The sequence below is a fragment of the Neolamprologus multifasciatus genome, chromosome 3, assembly GCF_963576455.1.
Source record: "Neolamprologus multifasciatus chromosome 3, fNeoMul1.2, whole genome shotgun sequence".
NCBI classification, from domain to species: domain Eukaryota; kingdom Metazoa; phylum Chordata; class Actinopteri; order Cichliformes; family Cichlidae; genus Neolamprologus; species Neolamprologus multifasciatus.
The window spans coordinates 20,575,419-20,599,861 of NC_140441.1; the positions used below are offsets into that span (position 1 = coordinate 20,575,419).

General features: G+C 39.9%; 1 protein-coding gene across 5 annotated transcripts in view; it reads left to right on the forward strand.

The window, feature by feature from the left end:
• arap2 (ArfGAP with RhoGAP domain, ankyrin repeat and PH domain 2) overlaps positions 1–18,884 on the forward strand; it is a 171,489-nt gene extending 152,605 nt beyond the window's left edge. For 4 of the 5 annotated variants that reach the window (XM_085136842.1, XM_085136832.1, XM_085136817.1 and 1 more), the window contains 7 exons: positions 980–1,102; positions 3,669–3,802; positions 6,067–6,149; positions 9,611–9,646; positions 12,656–12,719; positions 14,688–14,810; positions 15,677–18,884. In XM_085136842.1, the coding sequence (XP_084992968.1) occupies positions 980–1,102; positions 3,669–3,802; positions 6,067–6,149; positions 9,611–9,646; positions 12,656–12,719; positions 14,688–14,810; positions 15,677–16,111 (998 nt within the window). In that variant the 3' untranslated portion in view covers positions 16,112–18,884. Of the gene's footprint in view, positions 1–979; positions 1,103–3,668; positions 5,976–6,066; positions 6,150–9,610; positions 9,647–12,655; positions 12,720–14,687; positions 14,811–15,676 lie in introns of those variants that run through there. The other variant, XM_085136849.1, reaches the window with a different exon arrangement.
• The last annotated feature ends 5,559 nt before the right edge of the window (positions 18,885–24,443 follow it).

The following is a 24,443-nucleotide window of genomic DNA, read 5'->3' on the forward strand; positions in this document are numbered from 1 at the left end:
GAGCTTTGTCGCGAAGTTGCTTAGCTTGCGCTCCCCCGTGCACGTCACGGAGCAGTTCACTGAAAGTTTACACCTCACTCTTGTGTTTGTTTTCTTCCTCATGAAGTTACAGAGGACAAGCCGTCCTCTTCTAAAAATGAAGGTGTGTTGAATACTGAATATATTTGCTGAAGGTTCAGCATATTTTCTATGCCAAAACAATATGTCTGTGGAACAGTAAATAGTTAAGCGATTTCGAAGGCGGTAGCGTGACAGGTTTTGCTCGTAAAAGCATAAAGGAGGGAGGGGAAGTGCGTTAATTAGCCATTTTGGAATATAGCTACCGATAAACACTGTTATCGAGGACAATAAGCAGAAAAGGGGAGCTAATATTTGTGGGGAAATGAGGAACTAATTCCATGGCCTGGGCCTGCAGAGATTCCAGGGAGAAGATAAGCCCACTGTTATGAATAGGTTATGCCATTGTGGCTCTTTTTTTTCCCCTTCCTTTTTTTATTTTTTTGTATTTTTTTAAAACCTCCTTTGGTTATGAAAAACAGGGGAGTGTAGAGATGGAAGCATCGGAGCAGGGGTGGTGGTACACAAATTATCTTCCTTTTTTTGGCTGATAGCATGTACCCTGTTCGCCAATTAAGAAGAGATAATAGGTCTATTTTGCACATGAGTGTGTTTTTATAATCAGGCCCTGATATGCTGTAGATAATTTAATCTGTTCTGTGATGAAACTGGGGGGGGGGACAACATAATTTTGTTATTTGGCTAACTGGAGTTTGTCATGGATTTTATGATGTGGTTTTGTTTTGTGTGTTTATAATTCGTGTGAGATGAGAGAACACAAAAGACCAGGTTGTTGTCAGGTGACTGTTATGACCGCTTTGTCTTCACATCCCTGCCATCTTTGCCATACTTTAGCTTTAATCATTTCTCTGTTTCTGAGCTAAATTATTATCAATTAATTCATGTATTTTTTTTTTAACAGAGCGACCGTTGCACCACAGCGAGAAGATTCTTGAGCAGGTGTTGGAGTGGAGCTCCTTGGACTACCCCAGCTCGGCTTGTCTTGTTATAAAGAAGTTTGTAGGTTTCAAACTTCTTGGGGAAGGTAGAGTATGCTGTAGATGTTACAAAAGAAGAAGCAGCTGTTCCATATCTTGTTATCCAGCATTACTATTTCTCAGATCATCATTATTCCTCAACAGCTCATTTGTTCATTTATTGATGACTGTTTTTTATATTATAATAGTTTAGTTTAAACTCATAATACCCAGCCATGTTGTGCTTTTTTGTGCTTTTACTCCAGGGTGGTACAAGTACAACACTTTTGTTCATAGTATTTGTTCATAAAAGTAATGAAATTGTATGATTAACACAGGGGTAGGCAACTTCCAGGCCTCTGGAGAACTTCAGCGGTCAGACAGGTGTCCTTTGGTAATTTAGCAATTTGAATCACTGTGTTGGATCAAGGACGCATCTAAAACTTGCAGGACACCGGCACTGGAGTTACCTACCCCTGGATTAGCATATCAGGACATGAATGAAGGCTTTAAGATTGGGTGCATACACTCTTTGATCAAGAACAACTCAAAAAGTGTCTTTATTTATTTAAAAAGCCAGAAAACTAAGTCTTACTGCTTTCATAGAAAGTATTTTAGTTATAGTTAAGTATCAGCCATGTGCTGCTAATCAAATGCACTTGACCATTTCATCATCGGCAAGTGTGAGCATTAAAAGGTAAAACAGATGTGTGTTAACAGAATGCTAAGCAGAAACGATCTTAATGAAGCAATTGTTGCTGCCCATCATTCTGGGAAGGGTTATAAAGACATTTCCAACCAATTTGAAGTCCATCATTCTAGAGTGAGAGATTATTAGATTATTTACAAGTGGAAACATTCAAAGGCTAAATATCAGACTCTACAGGAGTCAATTAGCATGTTAAATGTTAAAGTTCATGAAAGAACATTTAGAAAAAGTCTCAACGAGCATAGCTTGTTTTCAGGTTTGGTAGAGGATGCACCTTTTCTCTTAAAAGAACATGGCAGCATAGTTTAGGTTTATAAAGTTGCATCGAAACAAACCACAAAACTTCTGTCCTTTGGACAAAGTGGAGATGTTTGACCATAATGCACAGCACAACATTTGAAGGAAACCAAACACTGCATATCAGCACAAACACCTCATACCAGCTGTGAAGCACCGTGGTAGAGGTGTGATGTAAGGAAATTATTTAAAGCTGTATTTAAATCAATTCAGACTGTAAGTATAGCTTAAAGTTAATGCTAACCCTGTTGTTGCTATTAGCCACAATTAATGAGTGGTCTAAACATCAAGCTAAAGCAGTTGATAGGCCAGCTACTTTCAGTGCTAGGAAATAGTTTGATGAAAATTAAACAGAGTAAAAATGGCAGCTAAAAATAAAGCAATAAAATAAATAAACCATTGCACTAAATAAATGAGTTAACATTTAAAAATAAGTACAATGTATTTATGCTCCTCACATACAAGGTCTTAAATAATCAGGCCCCATCTTATCTTAATGACCTTGTAGTACCATATCACCCTATTAGAGCACTTCGCTCTCGCTCTGCAGGCCTACTTGTTGTTCCTAGAGTATTTAAAAGTAGAATGGGAGGGAGAGCCTTCAGTTTTCAGGCCCCTCTTCTGTGGAACCACCTTCCAGTTTGGATTCAGGAGACAGACACTATCTCTACTTTTAAGATTAGGCTTAAAACCTTCCTTTTTGCTAAAGCATATAGTTAGGGCTGGACCAGGTGACCCTGAATCCTCCCTTAGTTATGCTGCAATAGATGTAGGCTGCCGGGGGATTCCCATGATGCATTGAGTTTTTCCTTTCCAGTCACCTTTCTCACTCACTATGTATTAACAGACCTCTCTGTATTGAATCGTATCTGTTATTAATCTCTGTCTCTCTTCCACAGCATGTCTTTATCCTGTCTTCCTTCTCTCACCCCAACCGGTCGCAGCAGATGGCCGCCCCTCCCTGAGCCTGGTTCTGCCGGAGGTTTCTTCCTGTTAAAAGGGAGTTTTTCCTTTCCACTGTCGCCAAAGTGCTTGCTCATAGGGGGTCATATGATTGTTGGGCTTTTCTCTGTATCTATGAAGCGCCTTGAGGCGACATTTGTTGTGATTTGGCGCTATATAAATAAAATTGAATTGAATTGAATTGAATTGAATTGAAATTTACAGTTGACGGTGTTAGAGCTGTAAGTATTACATAAAAGGATATAGGTATATGAAATTACAGTGGACAGTAACTACAGGTGGTTAGCTAAGTAATTAAATAGTGATTGATAAAAGTCATGTATATATTTGACTGTATCCCCTGAAATTCAAACTTGTACGTGGTTATAGATGCAAACATGTTACAGTTTGTTAGCTAAAGTGAATGGATATGTAGTTGGAGCAGGCAGACACAGTAACAGGTAGATGCCCTTCAGTGAGTACAGTTTTAGTTTAGTTTGGACAAAATGTGCAGCTTGTGTGGTGGTAGTATCCAACCAAACCTGTTTATTATATGTGAAAAACATATATTCTACTGAATTAAAAGCATTCATTAAAAATAAATACAGGTCAACAGATTTGTGAGCGAACCCAGAGCCCCTTGAATTTTCTGTTTTCCAATACAGCGTTTCACTGTTTCACAACAGATCAGAAGCATTTTCTGAAAGGCGACTATCTGAAGTTCAGTGACGGATGCTCCAAACTGCTGTCAGGGCACAAATTTCAGGACAAGTATGTTGTGCTTCATTCAGAGAAGCTGCTGCTCTACAGGGATATCAAAGTAAGTACACTTTCGCCTTAATCTGCTGTCACATTTACAGCAAACACTCGCCGCCATGGAAACACAGTGTCTCCGGCGAACAGAGTGCACCATTAATCCAGGGTAATTTAAAAGGTTATGGAGCTGCTCAAGAAAGCCAAAATGTGTTTGAATGGAGCCGATACAACTACGACCGAAACAGACCAAAAATCCAGCCGGTCTGCGCTTCGTCTCCCCGGCAACGTGTTTGTCTCAAGGTTCCAAATTTTCAAATTAAGAAGGAAAATTTTTTTTAAAAAGGGAAAGAATGCGACGTGTGCTTCAGAGACGACCAGCAGGACCGAGCTCCCTAAAGGGCTTTTCCTCTCAGCACATTTCTGCAGAAACATAGGATTCGTAAAGGAGTGTGAAGAAGTGTTAATAATTGATGGGGGTGCAGTAGTTCTGGCAGTAGGCTTGTGTGGTGAGGGGTAGGTGGGAGGGGGACATGGATAAGGTTGGTGTTGTGTGTACGGGGAGGTGTACCTTCACTGAAAGCTTCATTTATTTATTTATTATTTATTTTAAGGTCGCACCAGAGTAGCTAATTCCTGCATAAATGCAGGGGAAATTAGAAGTGTTACTGGAACTTAATTGATATTCCTTGGCCTCTGCAATTACTGCCAGGTCTGTACTTAGTGCAGATTATGCTGGATGAAACACTGAATGTGTGGTGGGTTGTGATGTGTAGGTGTCAGAGGCAAAGCTACAACTTTGATTTCGCTCGCTTTGTTCTCTTTCACTTTGTTCTTTGTCAGTTGGAAGAAGAGGTTTTTGCCAGTAATGATTTGTGTTGTGATTCTGTGGAATGGCATTTTATTGTAGTTCTAATTATTTCAGTAAATTTAATTATTTCCCCCCCTTGAATTTAGATAATTATTCCAAACAATATGCAGTTTTTCCTTTGTACGCCTCCATTCTGGTGACAGCTGGCAGTCGGGGGCATCATGTTTTGGTCCATCCGTCAGTCCATCTGACCATCCGCTCATCGTCTTGAATCCGGCATATGTCGAATGCCTAGAGGGGATTCTTAAAATATGACATAAGCATTCACTTTGGCTTGAGGAAAAACTGATTAGATTACAGTTGTCAAAGGTCAAGGTACATGCGACCTCACATTCTGGCCTCACGTCCGTCTCATCCTTTTGAGCGCTTCATCCTGGGAGGACCTGGAGGGAATTTAATCATGTATGGTGCAAGCTTTCTCTTAGACTCAAGCGAACTGATTTGATAGTTCGAGGTCACCGTGACCTCACAAAACACGATTTGGCCCAGAACTCAAATATTTATACACGAATTATGACAAAGGTTCCTGCTAATATTAGAAAATAAGGAGGTTTTATATCCAAAATGTCAAAGGTGAGCTCTGCTGTGCCATTGTCTATGTTCTGCAGTAACACTTTCCTGACCATTATTCAACACCATGAGGAACAGTGTTCACCCATTGGCCACTTTATTAGGCATGTCTCGCTGGTACCGACCTGGACTGCCTTAAGTCAGAGATTTTGCCCCATGTTGACATGGCATCATCGCACATTTGGTGCAGATTTAACATTCATGATGTGAATGTCCTGTTCCACCACATCCCAAAGCTGCTCTGTTGGATTAAGATCTGGTGACTGTGGAGGATGTTTGACCCCACCATGTGACTGTAACATCGAGACTTATGAGACCAGGCAACATTTTCCACATTTTATTGTTCAATGTTTACTGTTACTGGTTGGGTCTTCATGTGCCTCAAGGTTCAATGTGTTGTCTATTCAGAGATGCTCATGTCCATAAAGAGAGGCTATTTGAGTTACTGTTTCCTTCCTATCAGTTCAAAGCTGTCTGGTCATTCTCCTCTGACCTCTGACATCAAGACGGCGTTTTTTTTCCCGAGAACTGCCGCTCGTGTTATATTGGTATTTTCTCATTTCCAGACCATTCTCTGTAAACCCTAGAGATGGTTGTGTGGGAAAATCCCCAGCAGATCAGCAGTGTCTGAAATACTCTGACCAGCATGTGTGGTACCATTCAAAATCACTTAAACTACCTTTATTCTTCATTCTGTTGCTCAGTTTCAACTACATGCTTAAATAAATTGAGTGGCTGCCACATGATTGGCTCATTAGATATTTGCATTAACAAGTAGCTGAACAGGTGTACCTATAGAAATGGCCACGAGTGCCTCTGTGTTTGTTGCTGAATGCAGTCTTTGCTGTGCCACCTTACCTGCTCAAAGTGTGTTTGGTTTGGTTTTGCAGAGCGCTAAAGCCGAGAAAACAATCCCACTGAAGGATGTGAAGTGTTACCTGGGCCTGAAGAAGAGGCTCAAATCTCCAACCAAGTAAGCAGCACTCACACATCCTGTATAATAAAACATCCTCCTTAAAATTATACGATTGAGAGAAGGATTTATCCTTTTTCTTTTCTCCTGTACTGGAATAATGTAAACATCCCAATTCGCAGTCTTGTATACACGTCTTGATTTGGTGCATGCTGTTAGTTTTCATCTTCACTGTTGATTAGCGAGTACAGCTGCAGTGGAATTAATGTGAAAGCACTGCTTTTAATACCTGATGCTAGGTTGTTTAAAGTGAGCAATAAACTGGGGAGAAAACACAAATCCACAGGACAAAATGCCTAGAAGCAAAAATGTAAATGGTACACCGTGTTATTTAATTCATTGGTTTCGTGAGGGAGATTTTATTTTTTTATGTTTTGGTTCTTTGACTGTTTAAGTGAAATGCAGCCGCATCTCTGCTGATAAAATTACAGCTGCAAATGGACAAAACTCATTTGGAATAGCGGAATAGGTTTTAGTCATAACATAGAGTAAAGCATCTTCTGCAGCCTGTATAATTCCAGGAAAATGGATGTTCTGCCTTCCAGCCTGTGATGAAGTCCTGTGTTGTGCCGCTAATGTGCATTTATTAATTTGCACCATTGTGTAATTGTTCCGCCACCGAAGGGCCTTCATTGCCTCAGAGATTTTACCGAAAAAACACAAGTCGCTTTCTCTCTTCCACTGGTAAAATAACAGTGGCACAAATTCTCTGCTGAATCGCAGACACAACTGCCTGTGTCACCGGGGTCAGGCAACAAATACAAAGCAGATTTTGTGATTTTTCCAAACCCCCCGTGGCCATTTTTCTGGCATATTTGCATGTGGGTAAGTCATCTTTACCAAAAATGGATGCTGCATCGTCACAATCACGATCATTCGATCCAGCGTTTTGAGTTTTAATATATTTTTATATTAGTTTATGGTTTATGTTAAAGTTCATTAGCTTCTCTAAGTTCATTTCTATTTTGCCTATGTTGTCCTGTTAAAGTTTGTTTATTCGAATCCCTTGTGTCTTCACCCCTGTGTTTAAGTCTCCCTCGCCCTTCATGTGTTTCTGCATCTCATTATGTTTCCTGTTTTATTTTGAAGAGGTCTGGTGTCACATGTTCATTGGGTTTTGTTTTACTTCCCCTGTGGCATCATTATGTTCACTCTAATCAGCTGTTTCCCCATGTGTTTCCACTTCCCCTGATCACCTCCTATGCATATTTAGTCTGTGCGTTTTCATTTAGTCCTTGTCAAGTCATTTATTGAGTTCTCGTCATTTTTCCATGCCTCTATGTTTGCAGGTTTTTCCATGTTCAGATTTTTAATCATGTTCAAGGTTTTGTTCTTTGTCTATTGTGTTTAGCATTTAGTTTTTCCCAGTTCTAGTTAGTTTCCCGTCAGTGTGCATCTGCGTTTTTGTGCCATTTTGTAGTATTTCCAAGCCACAAATAAACGTCTCACGTTTTTTTAAATTATAGTTTAATTCCAAGTGTCTGCATTTGAGTCCTCTTCCTCCCTCCACACATGCGTACATTCTTACCAAATCAGTCCTCCTGGAAGTGACGCTGTATTTCCTCTTTCCCTTCCTCGACCCTCAAAGTTCTTCCACCCACCCCTCCCCTAAAACCAGGGATGTCAAACTGATTTTACATCGTGGGTCACATACACCTCACTTTAATCTTAAGTGTGACCAGTGAAACTCTCCTTTCTGTCAGTGTAAAGAAGTTTAACTACACATTAGTCCCTGAGATATTTGAATATGTGAACAAGAAGGACAGTTTCAGCAGTACTTCACAGTTTTTCCACGTGATAAAGAAATGCTGCTGTAATCTGACAAAGACATTTTTATAGTCAATAGTGAAAAGACGGGAATGTTTCTGTTATTTAATTGTTTATCTATTACTTTGGTGTAGCATAAAGAGCCATACGAGAGGTCTTTGTTAGTATGAAAAGCTGCAACACTTCTAACTAAAAGTAAAAAATTGATGCCTACCTTTACATTTTCCAAATGCATCCAGTGGGGCCAGATTAGAGTCGTTCCCAGGCCATTTCTGGCCCTCAGCCCTTATGTTTGACATCCATGCCCAAGACCCTCCTGACCCCGTCTTATTTTTCACTGTAATGAAATTGATTAAATGTAATTGCGTTTTAACAAATACAAATTATTAAACTATGTTCCCGCAAGTAGAAAAACATTGCCGCCACTGTTTTATTTTAATGATCCTCTGTTATTGGAATTGATGACACATGCCAGCGCCGCAGCATTTCTTGTTGGTCAAACAAAGAGGACATTTATTCTATATTTCACATCGCGCGATTATAATTCCTCATAATTTTCCCCGTGTCGGACTGTCGAGTCGAACAAAAAAAAAAAAAGTGAGAAATGAGCCCAGACAACGATTGTCTGCATTACGAAGTCCTTCAGGGCGAGGAAAACCGGATAAGAGAGCAGGAGTGGGAGACGGAGAGATGAGGGAAAAGAGGGACAGATGCAGAAAGATGCAGGCTGGTATCATATACTGTTGAGTGGGCTGTGGGAGAAGTCATACAGCGAATAAAGAAATAAAGACAGAGTGCTGAGGAGAATGGAGAGAGTCGTAGTGAGAGGGTTAGGAAGAGGCAGCGCTCCAGTACCTCATTAGGTTGAGGTCTATTTGTGAGCGGCCTACTGCTGGGCTGGATCTGCTGCCCTCACTCACAGGAGTGGTGCTCCAGGCTGCTGGCTCTCTCCAACCCCCCTCTCTTTTCGCTTTGTTCTTCTCCCTACTTTTCTGCTTCTTTTCAGCTGCTGCTGCAAAGGTTTTTGAGGAAAGCGCATTCTCTAGGAAGGTGGTCTTTTCACCTTATGTTACCCCCGCGTAGGTTAATTTACACCAAAGCGCACAAGTATCCGTGTATCGATAGGCTTTTGAGTGCATGGAAATGGTGGCGTGTGGGAAGAGGGTCGTTCCTTTTAGCTAATACCGCAGCTTGGCGCAGTAAACCGCGTTCATGCGATCATCTGTTTTTACCCCCAGCAGATTCGCTCACTGCTCCAGCATGTCAGAAGTTCTGTGTCTTTTGCAGCCCTCCTAACAAAATATACTTTAAGGCTTATAGGTGAACAGCGTGTGCTCTGTGTATTGTACAGTTTGGCCCAGAGCATATTGATGTCTGCTCATGCATAAACATGTGGGCTGAAACTGCACTAATTAGCTTAATTAATTCCACTGTTTGGCACCCAGTGTTTGCTGGGAACTCTCTTTCCTCTTTGGATGTTCGTGAAAAGGTTTTGACCTTCTACTATCTTTACAGTACTTTCTCAAGTTGTTTAAAGTTGTTTATGTGAAGTGGGGTTTTTGAACGTTCACCGTTTCTTTTAGAGAAACTTGTGAACCCTGTTTTTGAATTATACCAGTATGCAGGAAATTGCAAATTTAGACGTGCAGAATCCCAATTTCCAAGTCTGAGCTGTCTCTTCCCTCTTTTCACAGCTGGGGCTTCACCATCTGCACTGATAAACAACAATTGTGAGTAACACACTGACGTTCTATGAGTTGTGGTTGTACGTTTTACCCTTTTCTGTTTTAACTCTCTCCAAAACAGAAAGAATCTAATCACACTTTATTTAGTAATTTGATCAGATTTTTTACCATTTTTTTTAATACCTGTGATGTGATGCCTGCAAGGTCAGGTGACCCTATAAGCTCCTGAAAGATTTAAGCAAGTGTTCTTCATTCCCTTAATGTCAAAGCATGTCAGCGTTTAAAACCTTGGTGAGGAAATGAAGCATAATTATCCTGATCACAAAAAAGAGACATAAAACGAGTAATGTCCTCTAACTGTTAGCAACTACCAGTAACATTAAGTCAACGTGCTAGCTTCTAGTTCATCTTTTCATAGCTGTCTGTCAAACTAATCTCTGTAAGCAGGTATTAACATGTAGACTCAGTAGACATGGGGATAGGATGTTTACTGAAAACCTGGTGTTAAACAGGCTTCAGAGCTTAACTGGAGCATCGATACACTCCAGTGTTATTGGTACTGCTTTCAGTAGTGGAAGAACGTAAGAAAATTAATTCATTATTGCTGAAAAAACATAATTTTTCACATTTTTATTTGACTAGCTTTGATTAGCTTCTGGCCTTACATTCCAGTCAGTCTTTTAGCAAGTAAAGAAGGAAACGAGCAGTTCTTTGAAACATTCGACAAAGGTCCATCACATTTAGACAAAAAAAGTGCATGTTTGATGTCCTAGAATCGAAAATATGAACATGAAGTAATGATTAAAAGTAAGTTGTTAGTAACCTGATATGGGCGGGAGCTTCAGAAATCCCCAGTTTCAGCTTCAGACGAGTGAATTGGAGGCTATGGTGAAAATGATGTTAGAAAAATCAGTATGTTAGTTTGAGGTGAAGCGTGACAGAGTTTTTGTTGGTGCATTTGCATTCACGTAACCACCACCCCCCTCCCCCCCCCACTCCGACTTCACACCCAAATAAACTCATGAGATCCACATAACTTCACTTGCCTACCTGACAAAATCTGCTACAACATTATGTAATATCTGTTATTAATTTGATTCTTTCTTTCTTTCTGCAAAAAGTACTGATAAGAACACAAATAAACTCCCATCCACCCTGTGCGGAGCAAATGCCGAATGTTTCCTGTCTGACAATGTTTGGACTATAAGTTAAGGTTTAGGTACGAGTGATTATTACCCATATTATTAATTATGTTGAATTTAAAGCCTTCATTATATGGGGAATATGGATTTTCACATAATCGAGTACACACACACGCTTGCTTAGGCTGCTGCCCCCGCGACCCGGCCTCGGATAAAGCGGAGGAAGATGGATGGATGGATGGACATAATCGAGTATTCAGCCAACCTATAGTCAAAATAATTCAAATATTATATTACAGTCCTGCAGAAGATACAAAATTACAGTGATTGCACATTAATTCAGTGAATTTTATTTGATGTTAATTTTATCTGTGAATGTGGTGAAACACACACTTCTGCTTTAACCTTCATGTTAATTAGTCCCTCACAAAACTTTCTGCTGTAGTTTTATCAGCGTGAATGCAGCAGTTGAATGCCAAGAGTAACATCCTATATATGTATGGCCACATGACTTTGTTACAGTGCTGTGAAAAAGTATTTTCTCCATTCCTGATCGTCTTTGTTATTTGTCACCCTTATTTGTTTCATATCATTAAACATTCGCAAAAGGTAACCGGAGTAAGTACTAAATTCAGTTTTTAAATAAAGAGTTCAGTTTTTAGGGGCAGGGGGGTAAGGTCCCATAATACCAACTGAGCTTGTTAAATCGTTAATTTATTGGGATTACGACATTTTTAGGAAAGATGAGTTCAGTTTCAGTAGCCACACCCAGGGCTGACTACTGTCAGGCCTGCTGAGGTCAGAGTTCATGTGAAGTGAAAAGTGATTGGGCAAAAATGGCATCCATGGGAGAGAACAAGGAGAAAACCATTGGTGATCAAAAAGAACTCAAAGGCTTGTTTCACATTTACCAAAAAACGTCTTGATGATCTCAGAGACTTTTGGTAAAACATTCTGTGGACCGATGAGACAAAAGGTGAACTTTTTGGAGGGGCTGAGTCCCATTACATGTGGAATAAAACTAACACAGCATTTTAGAAAAAAACCCATCATACAGCAGTCAAACATGGTGGTGGTAGTGTGACACGGTCTGGGACTGCTTTGCTGCTTCAGGACGACTTGCTGTAACCGTGAATTCTGCTCTATATCAGACAAGATCTGAAGCACACCAGTCAGTCCACCTCTGAATGGGTCAAAGAAACATTGAGGTTTGGAGCGGTCTATTCAAAGTCTGGACTCAAATCAGATTGAGATGCTTTGGCCTGACCTAAAACAGGCCGTTCATGGTCGAAAATCCACCAATGTGACTCAAAGCAATTCTGTAATGATGAGTGGGCCAAAATTCCTCCACAGTGATGTAAAAGACTCAGTGTCAGTTATCACAAACATTTGATTGCAGTTCTTGCACAACCAGTTATTAGGCTTAGGGGGCAATTCTTTTTTCACACACAGGGCCAGGTAGGGTTGGATACCTTTTAACCTTTTAACCTTTTAAACATGTTTGTGTTTACTCTGGTTATGTTTGTCCAGTGTTAAGTTTTGATTGATGATCTGAAACATGTAAGTGTGACAAAGAAACCAGTTTTTCACAGTACTGTATGTTTTATTTCTCTTTTAATAATAGCAAACCTGGAGTACAGTGCATGACAGGTATTACTTTAAACCTTCACCCAAGATTATTTCTCACAAAACTAATCATTGCTGCATATATAGACTTTATTAATGCAGATTCACAGAATCAAAGGTGCAGCTATGGCGCAGTCTTTTATTTATTTTTTTTATTCGGTGATCCCCTCAGAAGAAACCGTGTCCACTGCTGTGACTCACCAAGTCCAGCTGCCTGATTAAAATGGGTGTGAAAATAATGAGGTGGAAATCAGCGACTGATGTGACCAAGCTTTCTCCTCCTCAGGCATTTCTGCTGCGACAAGAGGGAGACGCAGGTCAACTGGGTGACAGACATCATCAGGATGAAGGTAAGATGACGCACAACTAGAGAGGAAGTTAAAACAGGAGCGAGGAATTCTCTCATGCAGACGCTCGATAAGGCAATTTAATGAGTAGACGCTGAAGTGTGCGGCGTAGCTGCAGGACTGCAGGAGAACTATGTGCATCCCTCTCTAAGCCTTTTATTGCGGTGTCGTGAGCCAAAAATATCAGTGAATGTGACATGCACGCTGTGGACATATCCTCCTCCTTTTCTCTTCCATATTTGGATGAAAAATACCCTCAAATACAGACAGAATAAATCATCTTTTTTTCTTTTTTTACAATCCATATCTCAGAACAAGGAGATATGATAAATCATATGTTTTTCTCCCAATCATCCTTTTCCTTTGTACGGTTAGGCAGACAAAAATACATAAACAGGGGAGAGAACTGTAAAGTTTTCGAGGTCACTCAGCAATAACATAAATCACTTTATGTGGAAAAGCTGTGAGAATAAGGTCAAGGCGACTGTAACAATCACATTGTGGTACTTAGCCTCCAGATAGAGCTAAGTGTTGTCGCTGTCAGTCGCTGACACAGCACATATGACATAAATAATGCAGGGCAAAGCAAACCAAGGGGAGAACAGCTACGCACGTGTCATAATCTTGTATTAATTTTCACTCTCGCAGTCATTTCTGCCCCCCTCCAAGAGAAACGGCGTCTTATTTTCTCATTAGACTCAACACTGCTGTCTATTTTTTGCTCATTTTCAAGTAAAAGACCAAAGTTGAACTTCACACTCGTCCTTAACTGAAAGATCGAAGGAAGATTTGCCAGCTCTGTATTGTATGCTCAGCACATTTCATCAGTATTAGCACTCTGGCTGTCTCCCTTTATGGGAACCCGTCTGCAGCAAAGTGTTGTTTATCACAGGTGCTTACTGTAAAAGCCTTTTAGTGCCTTAGTTTGGGTTAGAAAGAAAAAAGGGCAACACTGTCGGGGAGAGATTGATCTAAAGGGGAAGGCAATTTTTGTCTGTTGTTTCTAAGTGTTTCAAGGTGTTTATTTCAGTGGACTTTCCCCCCTCCTCCTCGCTCTTTGCAGAAGCTCTCTGCTCTGAAGCAACTAAATCTATAGCAGACCGGAGCCGGCTAAAAATATTAGAATTCTCTTCCCAAATCCGCTAAATATCAGGATTGTCAGCTTCCAACGCAGAGGCTTGAGGGAAGGACGCGGGACTTGTGGGAAGGGCAGAGAGAAAGTGATGATGAGAAAGTCGACGGAAAGCACTTGTTCTTGATTTCCCTTACCTTACCTGTTAGCGAGCATTGTGCTCCAACAGTTTCCATAGCAACTGGCGATGGAGACCTCATTCTGAAGCAAGGTAGAATGGGTGATGGCGGGTGTTCGAGAGTTGGGGGAGGGTGTAAAGGTCCAAGGACAGGTCCTGGCATTGATGAAATAAAGATTTGTTTAAGAGGGACGGTTTTACACGTTGGGGGGGGGGGGGGGGGGGGGGTCACGGTGATTTAAAAGGAGACATTGTTAAAGAGAAAGTTTAGCCGGAGATCAGAGCGCAGCCAGACAGCTGTACTGGAACAGAGTATCATCATTCTTTGACTTCCCCTCATTATTAAAGATGCTTGTCTCAATCTGACTGAAAACTGAACCGGCACGTAAATATTTTAGACTAAGGAGCATCTAAAAGGAGATCATGCTTTTTATTAATTATTCATACTTTCAAAAACAAATATTTTTGCTGACAGTTCTGTTTCTCTTTTCTTTCCTTCCTTCATTCTCACACAGTCAAGGGAAGCCATCCAGTTTTTAGTGCGTCTTGGAGTCATCATTAGTCTATTCATTCATGTTATTCCTCATCTACTCCATTTTACTGCGCAGGTCTCATACATGCAGAGCTGGACCTTAAAGAGCATACAAAGACAATAAATGAAAATAAAATTGTTTTAAATGATATATAACCCATTTTCATGATGTCTGCCTTGTGCCTTCAGTATGGTTCTGACCTTCATGCATCCACTAACTCAAAAGAAATGGCAGATCACAAATCCACCAGAGGTGGAGCTCTAACTGAAGGGAGCAAGGTGCTGCCTCAGAACCTCAACTCTAGCAAACAGGTGAGGAACTCAATGTTTTTTTTACCCCTCAGCCATAAAAGACTGATGGGGGGTATTGTTGTGGTGGGCAGCGTGGGCACCCGACTTTGTGAACACAAGAATGTGGGATTTTCAAATTGATACCAAAGGTGCATCTACTGAAAAACTCAGATGACTTTAAATCTCAGTAACATTGACCTCAAGGTCCTCTGACCCTGATCCCAAAGTCAAAGGTCATGTTTACTGAAAATCTTGTGAACGTAATACCTCACAAAAGAAGTTACATTGGATTTTCACATTTATACCATAGGTGCATCTACTAGGAGGCTGAGAACTGGTGTTTTTTTCTTTATAGCTCTTATTTGCTGCCATGGTTAGGTTGGAAAGTAATCGATCAATATTAATATTAGTATTATTATTAGTTTTTCAAGAGTTTCAAAATATGGCTGTGTTTGCCATCAGACCATGCTTCCATTTTTCTTTTACTGCTTAGTTCATGGTCACAGGTAGTCTGGCGCTCACACCACCTGCCACAGAGCAGAAGACGCACAATCTCATATCCTCATGTTGGTGTTGCTCCTACGTCAGAGTAAAAATATTAGTCCAGGATCAGCATTCCTGCAGACCAGTCACCATACACCTAATAACACCACATCCCTAAGATATCAGATTAACATGATTGGTCAGTTGTCATGTTCATCCTGGACCAACATTATTATGATGATATAGAAACAACACCAACACGGGGCTATCTGATAGACTGTGAAAAACTTTAGTTTTATTTAGCTTTAGTTTTATTCTTGTCATCATGCATCATGCTATGAGTGATTATAAGATTGACGAGTCTGTGGTTTTACTACATCTATATCTGCCATGTTTACCTACAGACAACCGAAAGGAGGGTTTCTCTTGGAGCTCTTGGAGATGGAGAATGGAGGCCCGCCAAGGATCCTAGTCCCCACTTCAAGTCCAACACCATAGGTGCTCCAAAGTCCAGTACCATGGGTGTTCCAAAATCCAACCCCATAGCTGTTCCAAAGTCCAACACCATAGGTGCTTCAAAGTCCAACGAACCATTCAAACCCCCAGCAATCCCAAGCAGAAGAACTTCAGTGGATGTTTGCCTGCCTCTACAGCTCCCGTCACCATCTTCTTCCAGACACATGCAGCCCATGCCTTTGCCTGTTCTCCCTCAAAGTGGCTGTAAGACAGTCAATAAAAGACCTGCTCTGGGTGGGGAAGCTATACTCCCTCCAAATCTGCTGAATGAACTCAACTCTGTCCTGAACAAGACTGGTCGCACTAACAAGAACAATGACTGACAGGAGGAGACATGAGGGGGAAATTACATAAAGTATCATGATCATTTCTGAAAGACTACACAGTATTAATGAAAAGAGAACAAGTTGCTTTCATGAGCGATGATCACAGTCTGACCTGAGCTTTTGAACTTGTACAGTGGGGCAAAAAAGTATTTAGTCAGCCACCGATTGTGCAAGTTCCCCCACTTAAAATGATGACAAGGGTCAGTAATTTGCACCAGAGGTACACTTCAACTGTGAGAGACAGAATGTGAAAAAAAAATCCATGAATTCACATGGTAGGATTTGTAAAGAATTTATTCGTAAATCAGGGTGGAAAATAAGTATTTGGTCAATAACAAAAATACAACTCAATACTTTGTAACATAACCTTTGTTGGCAATAACAGAGGTCAAACGTTTACTATAGGTCTTTACCAGGTTTGCACACACAGTAGCTGGTATTTTGGCCCATTCCTCCATGCAGATCTTCTCAACAGCAGTGATGTTTTGGGGCTGTCGACTTTCAACTCCCGCCACAGATTTTCTATGGGGTTGAGGTCTGGAGACTGGCTAGGCCACTCCAGGACTTTCAAATGCTTCTTACGGAGCCACTCCTTTGTTGCCCGGGCGGTGTGTTTTGGATCATTGTCATGTTGGAAGACCCAGCCTCGTTTCATCTTCAAAGTTCTCACTGATGGAAGGAGGTTTTGGCTCAAAATCTCACGATACTTGGCCCCATTCATTCTGTCCTTAACACGGATCAGTCGTCCTGTCCCCTTGGCAGAAAAACAGCCCCATAGCATGATGTTTCCACCCCCATGCTTCACAGTAGGTATGGTGTTCTTGGGATGCAACTCAGTATTCTTCTTCCTCCAAACACGACGAGTTGAGTTTATACCAAAAAGTTCTACTTTGGTTTCATCTGACCACATGACATTCTCCCAATCCTCTGCTGTATCATCCATGTGCTCTCTGGCAAACTTCAGACGGGCCTGGACATGCACTGGCTTCAGCAGCGGAACACGTCTGGCACTGCGGGATTTGATTCCCTGCCGTTGTAGTGTGTTACTGATGGTGACCTTTGTTACTTTGGTCCCAGCTCTCTGCAGGTCATTCACCAGGTCCCCCCGTGTGGTTCTGGGATCTTTGCTCACCGTTCTCATGATCATTTTGACCCCACGGGATGAGATCTTGCGTGGAGCCCCAGATCGAGGGAGATTATCAGTGGTCTTGTATGTCTTCCATTTTCTGATGATTGCTCCCACAGTTGATTTTTTCACACCAAGCTGCTTGCCTATTGTAGAGTCACTCTTCCCAGTCTGGTGCAGGTCTACAATTCTTTTCCTGGTGTCCTTCGAAAGCTCTTTGGTCTTGGCCATGGCGGAGTTTGGAGTCTGACTGGTTGAGGCTGTGGACAGGTGTCTTTTATACAGATGATGAGGTCAAACAGGTGCCATTCATACAGGTAACGAGTGGGGGACAGAAAAGCTTCTTACAGAAGACGTTACAGGTCTGTGAGAGCCAGGGATTTTCCTTGTTTGAGGTGACCAAATACTTATTTTCCACCCTGATTTACGAATAAATTCTTTACAAATCCTACCATGTGAATTCATGGATTTTTTTTTCACATTCTGTCTCTCACAGTTGAAGTGTACCTCTGGTGCAAATTACTGACCTCTGTCATTATTTTAAGTGGGGGAACTTGCACAATCGGTGGCTGACTAAATACTTTTTTGCCCCACTGTATATATATGGAAATGGTGATGCACATGGGTATGTGCAAAACAGGTGCAGGAGACTGCAAAGGTCACGCAAACCTCAGCTGGCCATGGCACTGACCCAAGCACTACAAATTAAGATTTATATACCACTGTTTGAAAGCTAGAGAAAGTTACGTAAATATGTTCTGCTATCAAACTCAGAAGTTTCTGGAAACATTTCCAAATGCTTATGCAATGTCTTTTTTTCCAGCTAAAGCCTTGCCAAAGAATTTGCAACTATACTTTTACTTTTACAGGCAGGAGCCTGCTGTTACCTTACAGCGGCCATTCCCAAAGTCAATAGTGCTGCGGGCCACTTAAAAAATAGAAAATCCCATGGGGCCAACCAATAATAAATCTTTCTCTAATCAAAATACAAGTGAAAGTAATATATTTTTTGGATAATTTTATTAAAACAAAACAAAACAGCAAAGGCTGCTAATTCTACGCAGTCATATGCAAAGTTTTTTGGACAATGTGTGTAATGAGTAATATCACAAATAAGCCACCTCCTCTTACCAGTTGTATCTCACTTTTATAGAAATAAATACTACAGTTACATATTTATATAAATGTAATGTCAAAGCTAAGTTTTCGTTATTATTGCTCCCCACCTGCAGCACCATGGCAGTCCACCAGGGGGCTCCAGGGAATTGTGGCCTTACAGGACAACATTACTCCTGGATATGTACAGCACTGCCAATACAATCATACATGTTGGTGCACAAAAAGCTGATTTGGTGTGCACAAGTCGGTAATGGTTTTAAATAGAAGTACGATACAATATTAGCTGGCTGTGGCACACAGGCCAAAGTGTTAGGTACCTTTATTTATTTGTAGTTGCTTTTATGGTTCTAGCAGTTTTTGTACCACTGTAACTGTTACAACTGTAACTGAACTGTAGCCCCACTGGCAGTGTTTTTGAAGCCTAAGATTATGTGCCATACCATTTTTAAACTTTGCAGGGGGCCGCCACCAAATGTCAAATTAATGTACAGCATGACAATATGAATAAATGTGCTAAAACATTTAGTGAAGTTGCACATTCATGTTTAGCGTTTTCATAAACATTACGTGGTTAATTTGTTCCTGGACTGATCCTGGACTAACATTCTGCTAGCTTGTTTCTATGGGTTATCTTTTTTTCTGGTATTTTAAGAAGAAAAAAGGCCTGAAAACAGAAAATATCAGCATGATGATGCAAGAGATCATAATCTCATGACCACATTCAAAACAGAAGCAATTTTTCTGTTGGTGTTGCAAACAAAATAACATATAGGTGATTCAAATAGAATACAATAAATATAAATGAGAAGTGATTCAAATGCTAACCAAAATAAATAAAAGCGCATCAATGGAACTGAACATGCAGATAATAGAATTGAAGTTGGTTTGTATTAATCACTGATTATCAGAAAGATGGATCCATCTGTGTGGAGGAAGTGGTTGAAAGCATCTTTAGTGTGTTCTGATGTGTCTTTAGGTTATACCAGCTGACTGCTTCTTAAAGATCTGTGTGTCCTCCTGGGTATAAATTCGTCTAGGGCAGGGGTCTGCAACCTTTTACACCCAAAGAGCCACTTGGACCTGGTTTCCACGCAAAAGAAAACACTGGGAGCCGCAAATACTTTTTGAAATCTAAAATGAAGATAACACTGTATATATATATATATATATATATATATATATATATTTTACCTTTATGCTTTGTGTGAACAACTAAAGTAAGTAAGTAAAGTTTATTTATTAAGCGCTTTTCACAGACAGGCAGTCACAAAGCGCTGTACACAAATATTAAAACAAACAATACAATCAATAGACATTATACACAATGTAAAAGATCAAATGTAAATAATGTAAAGAATATAAAATACGTAGATCAACAAAAGGCTTGTTTGAACAGAAAAGTTTTTAACTGCTTTTTAAAAGAATCCACAGAGCAACTAAGGTGTGTTGCTTATGAAATCCATGAAGTGCTACAGAGAAAATTACATTTTATTTATGTAATTAACACATTTTGAACTCTTAAAGAAATATAACAAAAAGAAAGACACCCAGCTAAACTAAAATGATCCATGTAGCAAACAAAAACTGTTGTGAGCCGCCACCCTTATATCGCCTTTGGGCTTTTGGAGCCTTGACCTGACTTTTAAAAAGTAATTGGAAAAAAAGCACTATGCTGCTAAAAAAAAAAAAGATATTTGCAAAATTCTGCCTAAATATGTATTTTACCTGGTTAATGTGTGTGGCGGGGCGTGGTCTGCAGCGCTGCTGCAGGGGAGTCGGACGCACCTGAGCGGCACCCGCAATCACGCCTCGCCGCCTGTGTCTGTGTATATATAAGTCTGTGCTCTCTCTGCTGTTGTGTGGTCGGGCTGTGAGCTGAAAAGCTACAGCCGGCTGTATGCGTACAGCAACCGTGTGTGAAAAGCGGTTGATAAAGAGATGCTGAAAAGCGTGTTCATGGAAACATCGTCGGGTCTGCCGTGATATGTTTACAATATGGTCCCGAACCTCTGCGCACAGCGTCTGCAAATTGGGGCTTTCATCTTTACCCAGGACTGTAAGCTGTCATCTGTGAGGCGTGAGCGGTGTTTGTTTTTAACAAAGTTCACGGTGGAGCTGCTGACATAATGTGGATCTGAAGATCCATAACTGGCCTACCTGGGGTCGAAAGTCTCGATAAATGCACAGCGTTTAGGCGGGTATACCAGCTTCCGCGAGTGTGACGCTTATTTTGAGCGATGAAAAAATAATAACATATAATTTTATTTTTATATTTCAATATCACAATAATCTTCCAATTTAGAACTACAAGTTAAAAAAAAGAACTAAACACAAATAAAATACACTTCAGCTAAATACTTCTAATTTATTTTCCCAAACCACCCGAAGCCGCAGTATAAGGACAAAAGAGCCGCGTGCAGGTTGCCGACCCCTGGTCTAGGGATTGTCTGAACTGTATGTATGCCTGAGATTATTGAGTGACCTATAAACAAGTAGCAGCTCTCTCAATGTCTTCACTGGGAGTCAGTGTAAACATCAGTATTGTGCTCAGTTCTCTTGGTTCTTGTTAGAGCTCTTGCAGCAGCTTTCTGACAGAGCTGTAGATGTCTAAAGATATTTTAGGGAAACTGGAGAAAATCCCTCTAAAGCATATTGATTTGGTTAGTAATATGATGTTGCTTGGCCCTAAATCGCCAAAATATGTAACTTGAACTTTTGTCTTTGCAGTCAAAGTGAGAAAAATACAATAATTTATGTCTTTAACTAACTCTGACTCTCATTTAAGTTTATGGGTCTGTAATGCTTATGGGTGCTGAAAGACCCGAGTATGTTTGGTGCACCTTAAATAGCTTAAAAAAACAACAACAACTACAAAAACTATGTGACATTGTGTGTTATCCAGCTGGAAGCATCCACCAAAAGATGGGTACACTGTGGTCATAAACAGGTGGACAAGGTCAGCAACAATACTCAGGTAGGCTGTGGTGTTTAAATGATAAGTTGGTGCTAAGGGTCCCAAAATGCCCCTGACACCACTACATTACCTGAACATGGCCTGAACTGTTGATACAAGGCAGAATGGATACATGCTTTCATGTTGTTTACACCACCCTCTGACCCAACCACCTGAATGTTGCAGCTGAAGTCGAGACTCATCAGATCAGGCAATGTTTTTTTCAGTTTTCTCTTGTCCAATTTTGGTGAAGTTGTGTGAATTGTAGCCTCAGTTCCCTTCTACTCTAGCCCATCTACCTTAAGGTTTGATATATTGTATGTTCAGAGGTACTGTTCTGAGCAAGAACATGCCAGTAGACCAGCAGTTTCTGAAATATTCAAACCAGCATCGTTGGCACCAACACTAGTGCTACATTCAAAGTTACTTACTGTAAGTCACCTTTCTTCCCCATTTTGACACTCAGTTCGAACTTCAGCAGGCTGTCTTGAATATGCCTAGATGCACTGAGTTCCTGCCATGTGATAGCTGATTATAAGTTTGTGTTACACAGGAGTTGTGCAGGTGATAAGTAAGTAAATAGGTTGTAATAATTAATAATTAATTAATAATAATTAGGTTGCCGGAGAGTGTCGAATAAGAAGTAGTGGCCTGAGAATCGAACCCTGTGGGACTCCACATGTCCCGGTTACATTCTGATATGTGATGTGATGCTTGCTCATAGACAGTCATCTGATTGCTGGGATTTTTCTATGTTATTGCTTTTTTTTTTTTCAATTATATTTTTATTAAAGAAAAAAAAAGGACTTGTTACAATAAAGTGCATTGACATTATTTAGTCAAAAAAAAAGAAAAAAAAACTTTCTTTTTTCTATTGTTTTACATTCTGATAGCAAAAAAATAATAAAATAAACTCATTGGCTTGACAGTGTGTTACATAATGCAGCATGTTTAACTTATTTACAAAGACTACATTAGGTACATATTATGAAGTTGAGGGTCAACCTGACATTGTACGATACATGGGAGAGACACCAATTCAGGGCTGGTCTTACCTAAATTCAGGGCGGATGGGAGACACAAAGCTAATCCATTTATTCCATATTTTGTAGAATTTGTCTTTTCGAACTTTTAAAAAGAATGTCAATTTTTCCATTTTAAATATTTCGAAAACTACATTAAACCAATCCTCAATTGTTGGCAGAGTTGGATTTAACCACTTTCTGGTTATTGATTTTTTTGCTGGCCGCTAATAGCGCTTGTAAGAGTTTTGTGTCCCCTCCCCGGACCAAGCCAGCAACCAAGCCCAAGTACAAATTTACAAAATTGATGTCAAATTTTATCTTAAAAACCTCACAGTTCTCAGAATTCTATATTATTGCAGGCTCTTGACCTTGGAACATAAAGCACATTATGGCAACTGTTGCTGTCATTTGGTTCTATAGCAATAAAACTGAATGGAATTGAAATTGATATAAATCAGATTTTTTTCTAAATATAAATGTATCTCATACGTGAAAGATGTGCGCTGAGGATTAAACCAGAAAACACCTCATTTACAACTCTGCCAAAAATTATTTTATTATCCATAGTATCAAATGCTGCACTATGATAAAGCATTACTATAATTTATGTTTTGTCAAAATGAGAATAGGGCAGTAGCTTTTAACACCTTTTAATAGAGTGACCTCCATGATTACGACTGAAGCCAGAGCAAAAGATTTGTCCAAAAAAAGTTAAATCAGAAAAGCTCTCTTTGTATTGCTGCTATGGAACAATGAGCTATCTAGATGATGACTGGATATACATACACATTTATGGACACTTTTTATGAAGCTCAAGACCAAATATATGTTGCACGTAACACTTGTTACTAACCAGCAGAAAACATTCATAAATTGAGAAGCGGTGCAGTCTCTCTCTCGTGTCATGGCTGCATCTGTTGTGCGGCGCAAATTAAACATTTCTATCTTTGCCAAAAGTTCTGGCTAAAAATTACCTTTCCTGTGTTTCCACAGGAATACAGATGGTGGGAACAGTGGAGATGGCAGAAGTGTCAGTGTGAGACTGTAACAGAATTGGAGATTCTCTCTTTTCTTTCACATAAATTGTCATCTCTCTACTTTTTGCAGCGAGAAAACTATAACTACAGGCAGATCCATCGGATAATTAAAGTTATTTAATATGAGTGAAAGAAGATTTCTGCGGTGGTATAGATGTGGCATTAAAAAAATTATAAACATCAGTGTTTAATGATAATTATCATTTCTTTCAGGTTTATTATGCATTTTTTTAAGCATTTTCTTTTTTTTATGTTCAGTTGCTGAAAGCTCACATCTGCTCTTTTCTGGTTTATAAAACAGAATAATTTAAGCTTTTCTCGCATGGTAAATCTTCTCCGAATATCTAAAGATTTAAAACTCCATTGAGCAGATATCCCCTGTATACTCAGCTGTAATCTATGTTCATCTCTGTGAGCTTTAAGAGACGCTAACCAAGTTCCACAAAGAGTAACTCAACTCATGTTTTGGATTCCTGTGACCAAAAAAAAAAGACTTTTTTAAAAAATCTTTGATTTATTCATATGTAATTATATCATTATTTTATTCACAAATTATACTGGATTCTACTTTTTCTGGAGTGAAACTCAAAAATAAACTCTCTTTGAATAATGTATAGGAGTCGGAAAGTGCACACGTAGGCAATTGTCGCAGGTCCCTCCATGAAAAATTCATATCAACATTTTATTTTCATTATGCCTCACACGCAAGCTGCTTGTCCTTTGTGTCATGTCCTTATATTCTAATCATGGAGCGACCACATTCGTGCATTCAGAGTCTGAGCATTTCTTATTAAGGCTTTGTTTGCACTGTGGAAATGTGGGGTTTCTACACACAACTGTATATTAATTAGGTCTATGTTCATTGCACTAGTAGAAATGAATATATTCCTGCTTAACAGGCCTGTTGAGAGTCCTTTTATTCCAAGTACTCTGGCTTGCTTCCAGCGCTACACTCAGTTAAAACTATTGGTTCTTATGTATCATACAAAGTAATACAATACAAAGTAATAGAAAGCTTAACGACAACATTTTAAAGGACATGCAGAGTGCCAATTCTTGAGGAATATAG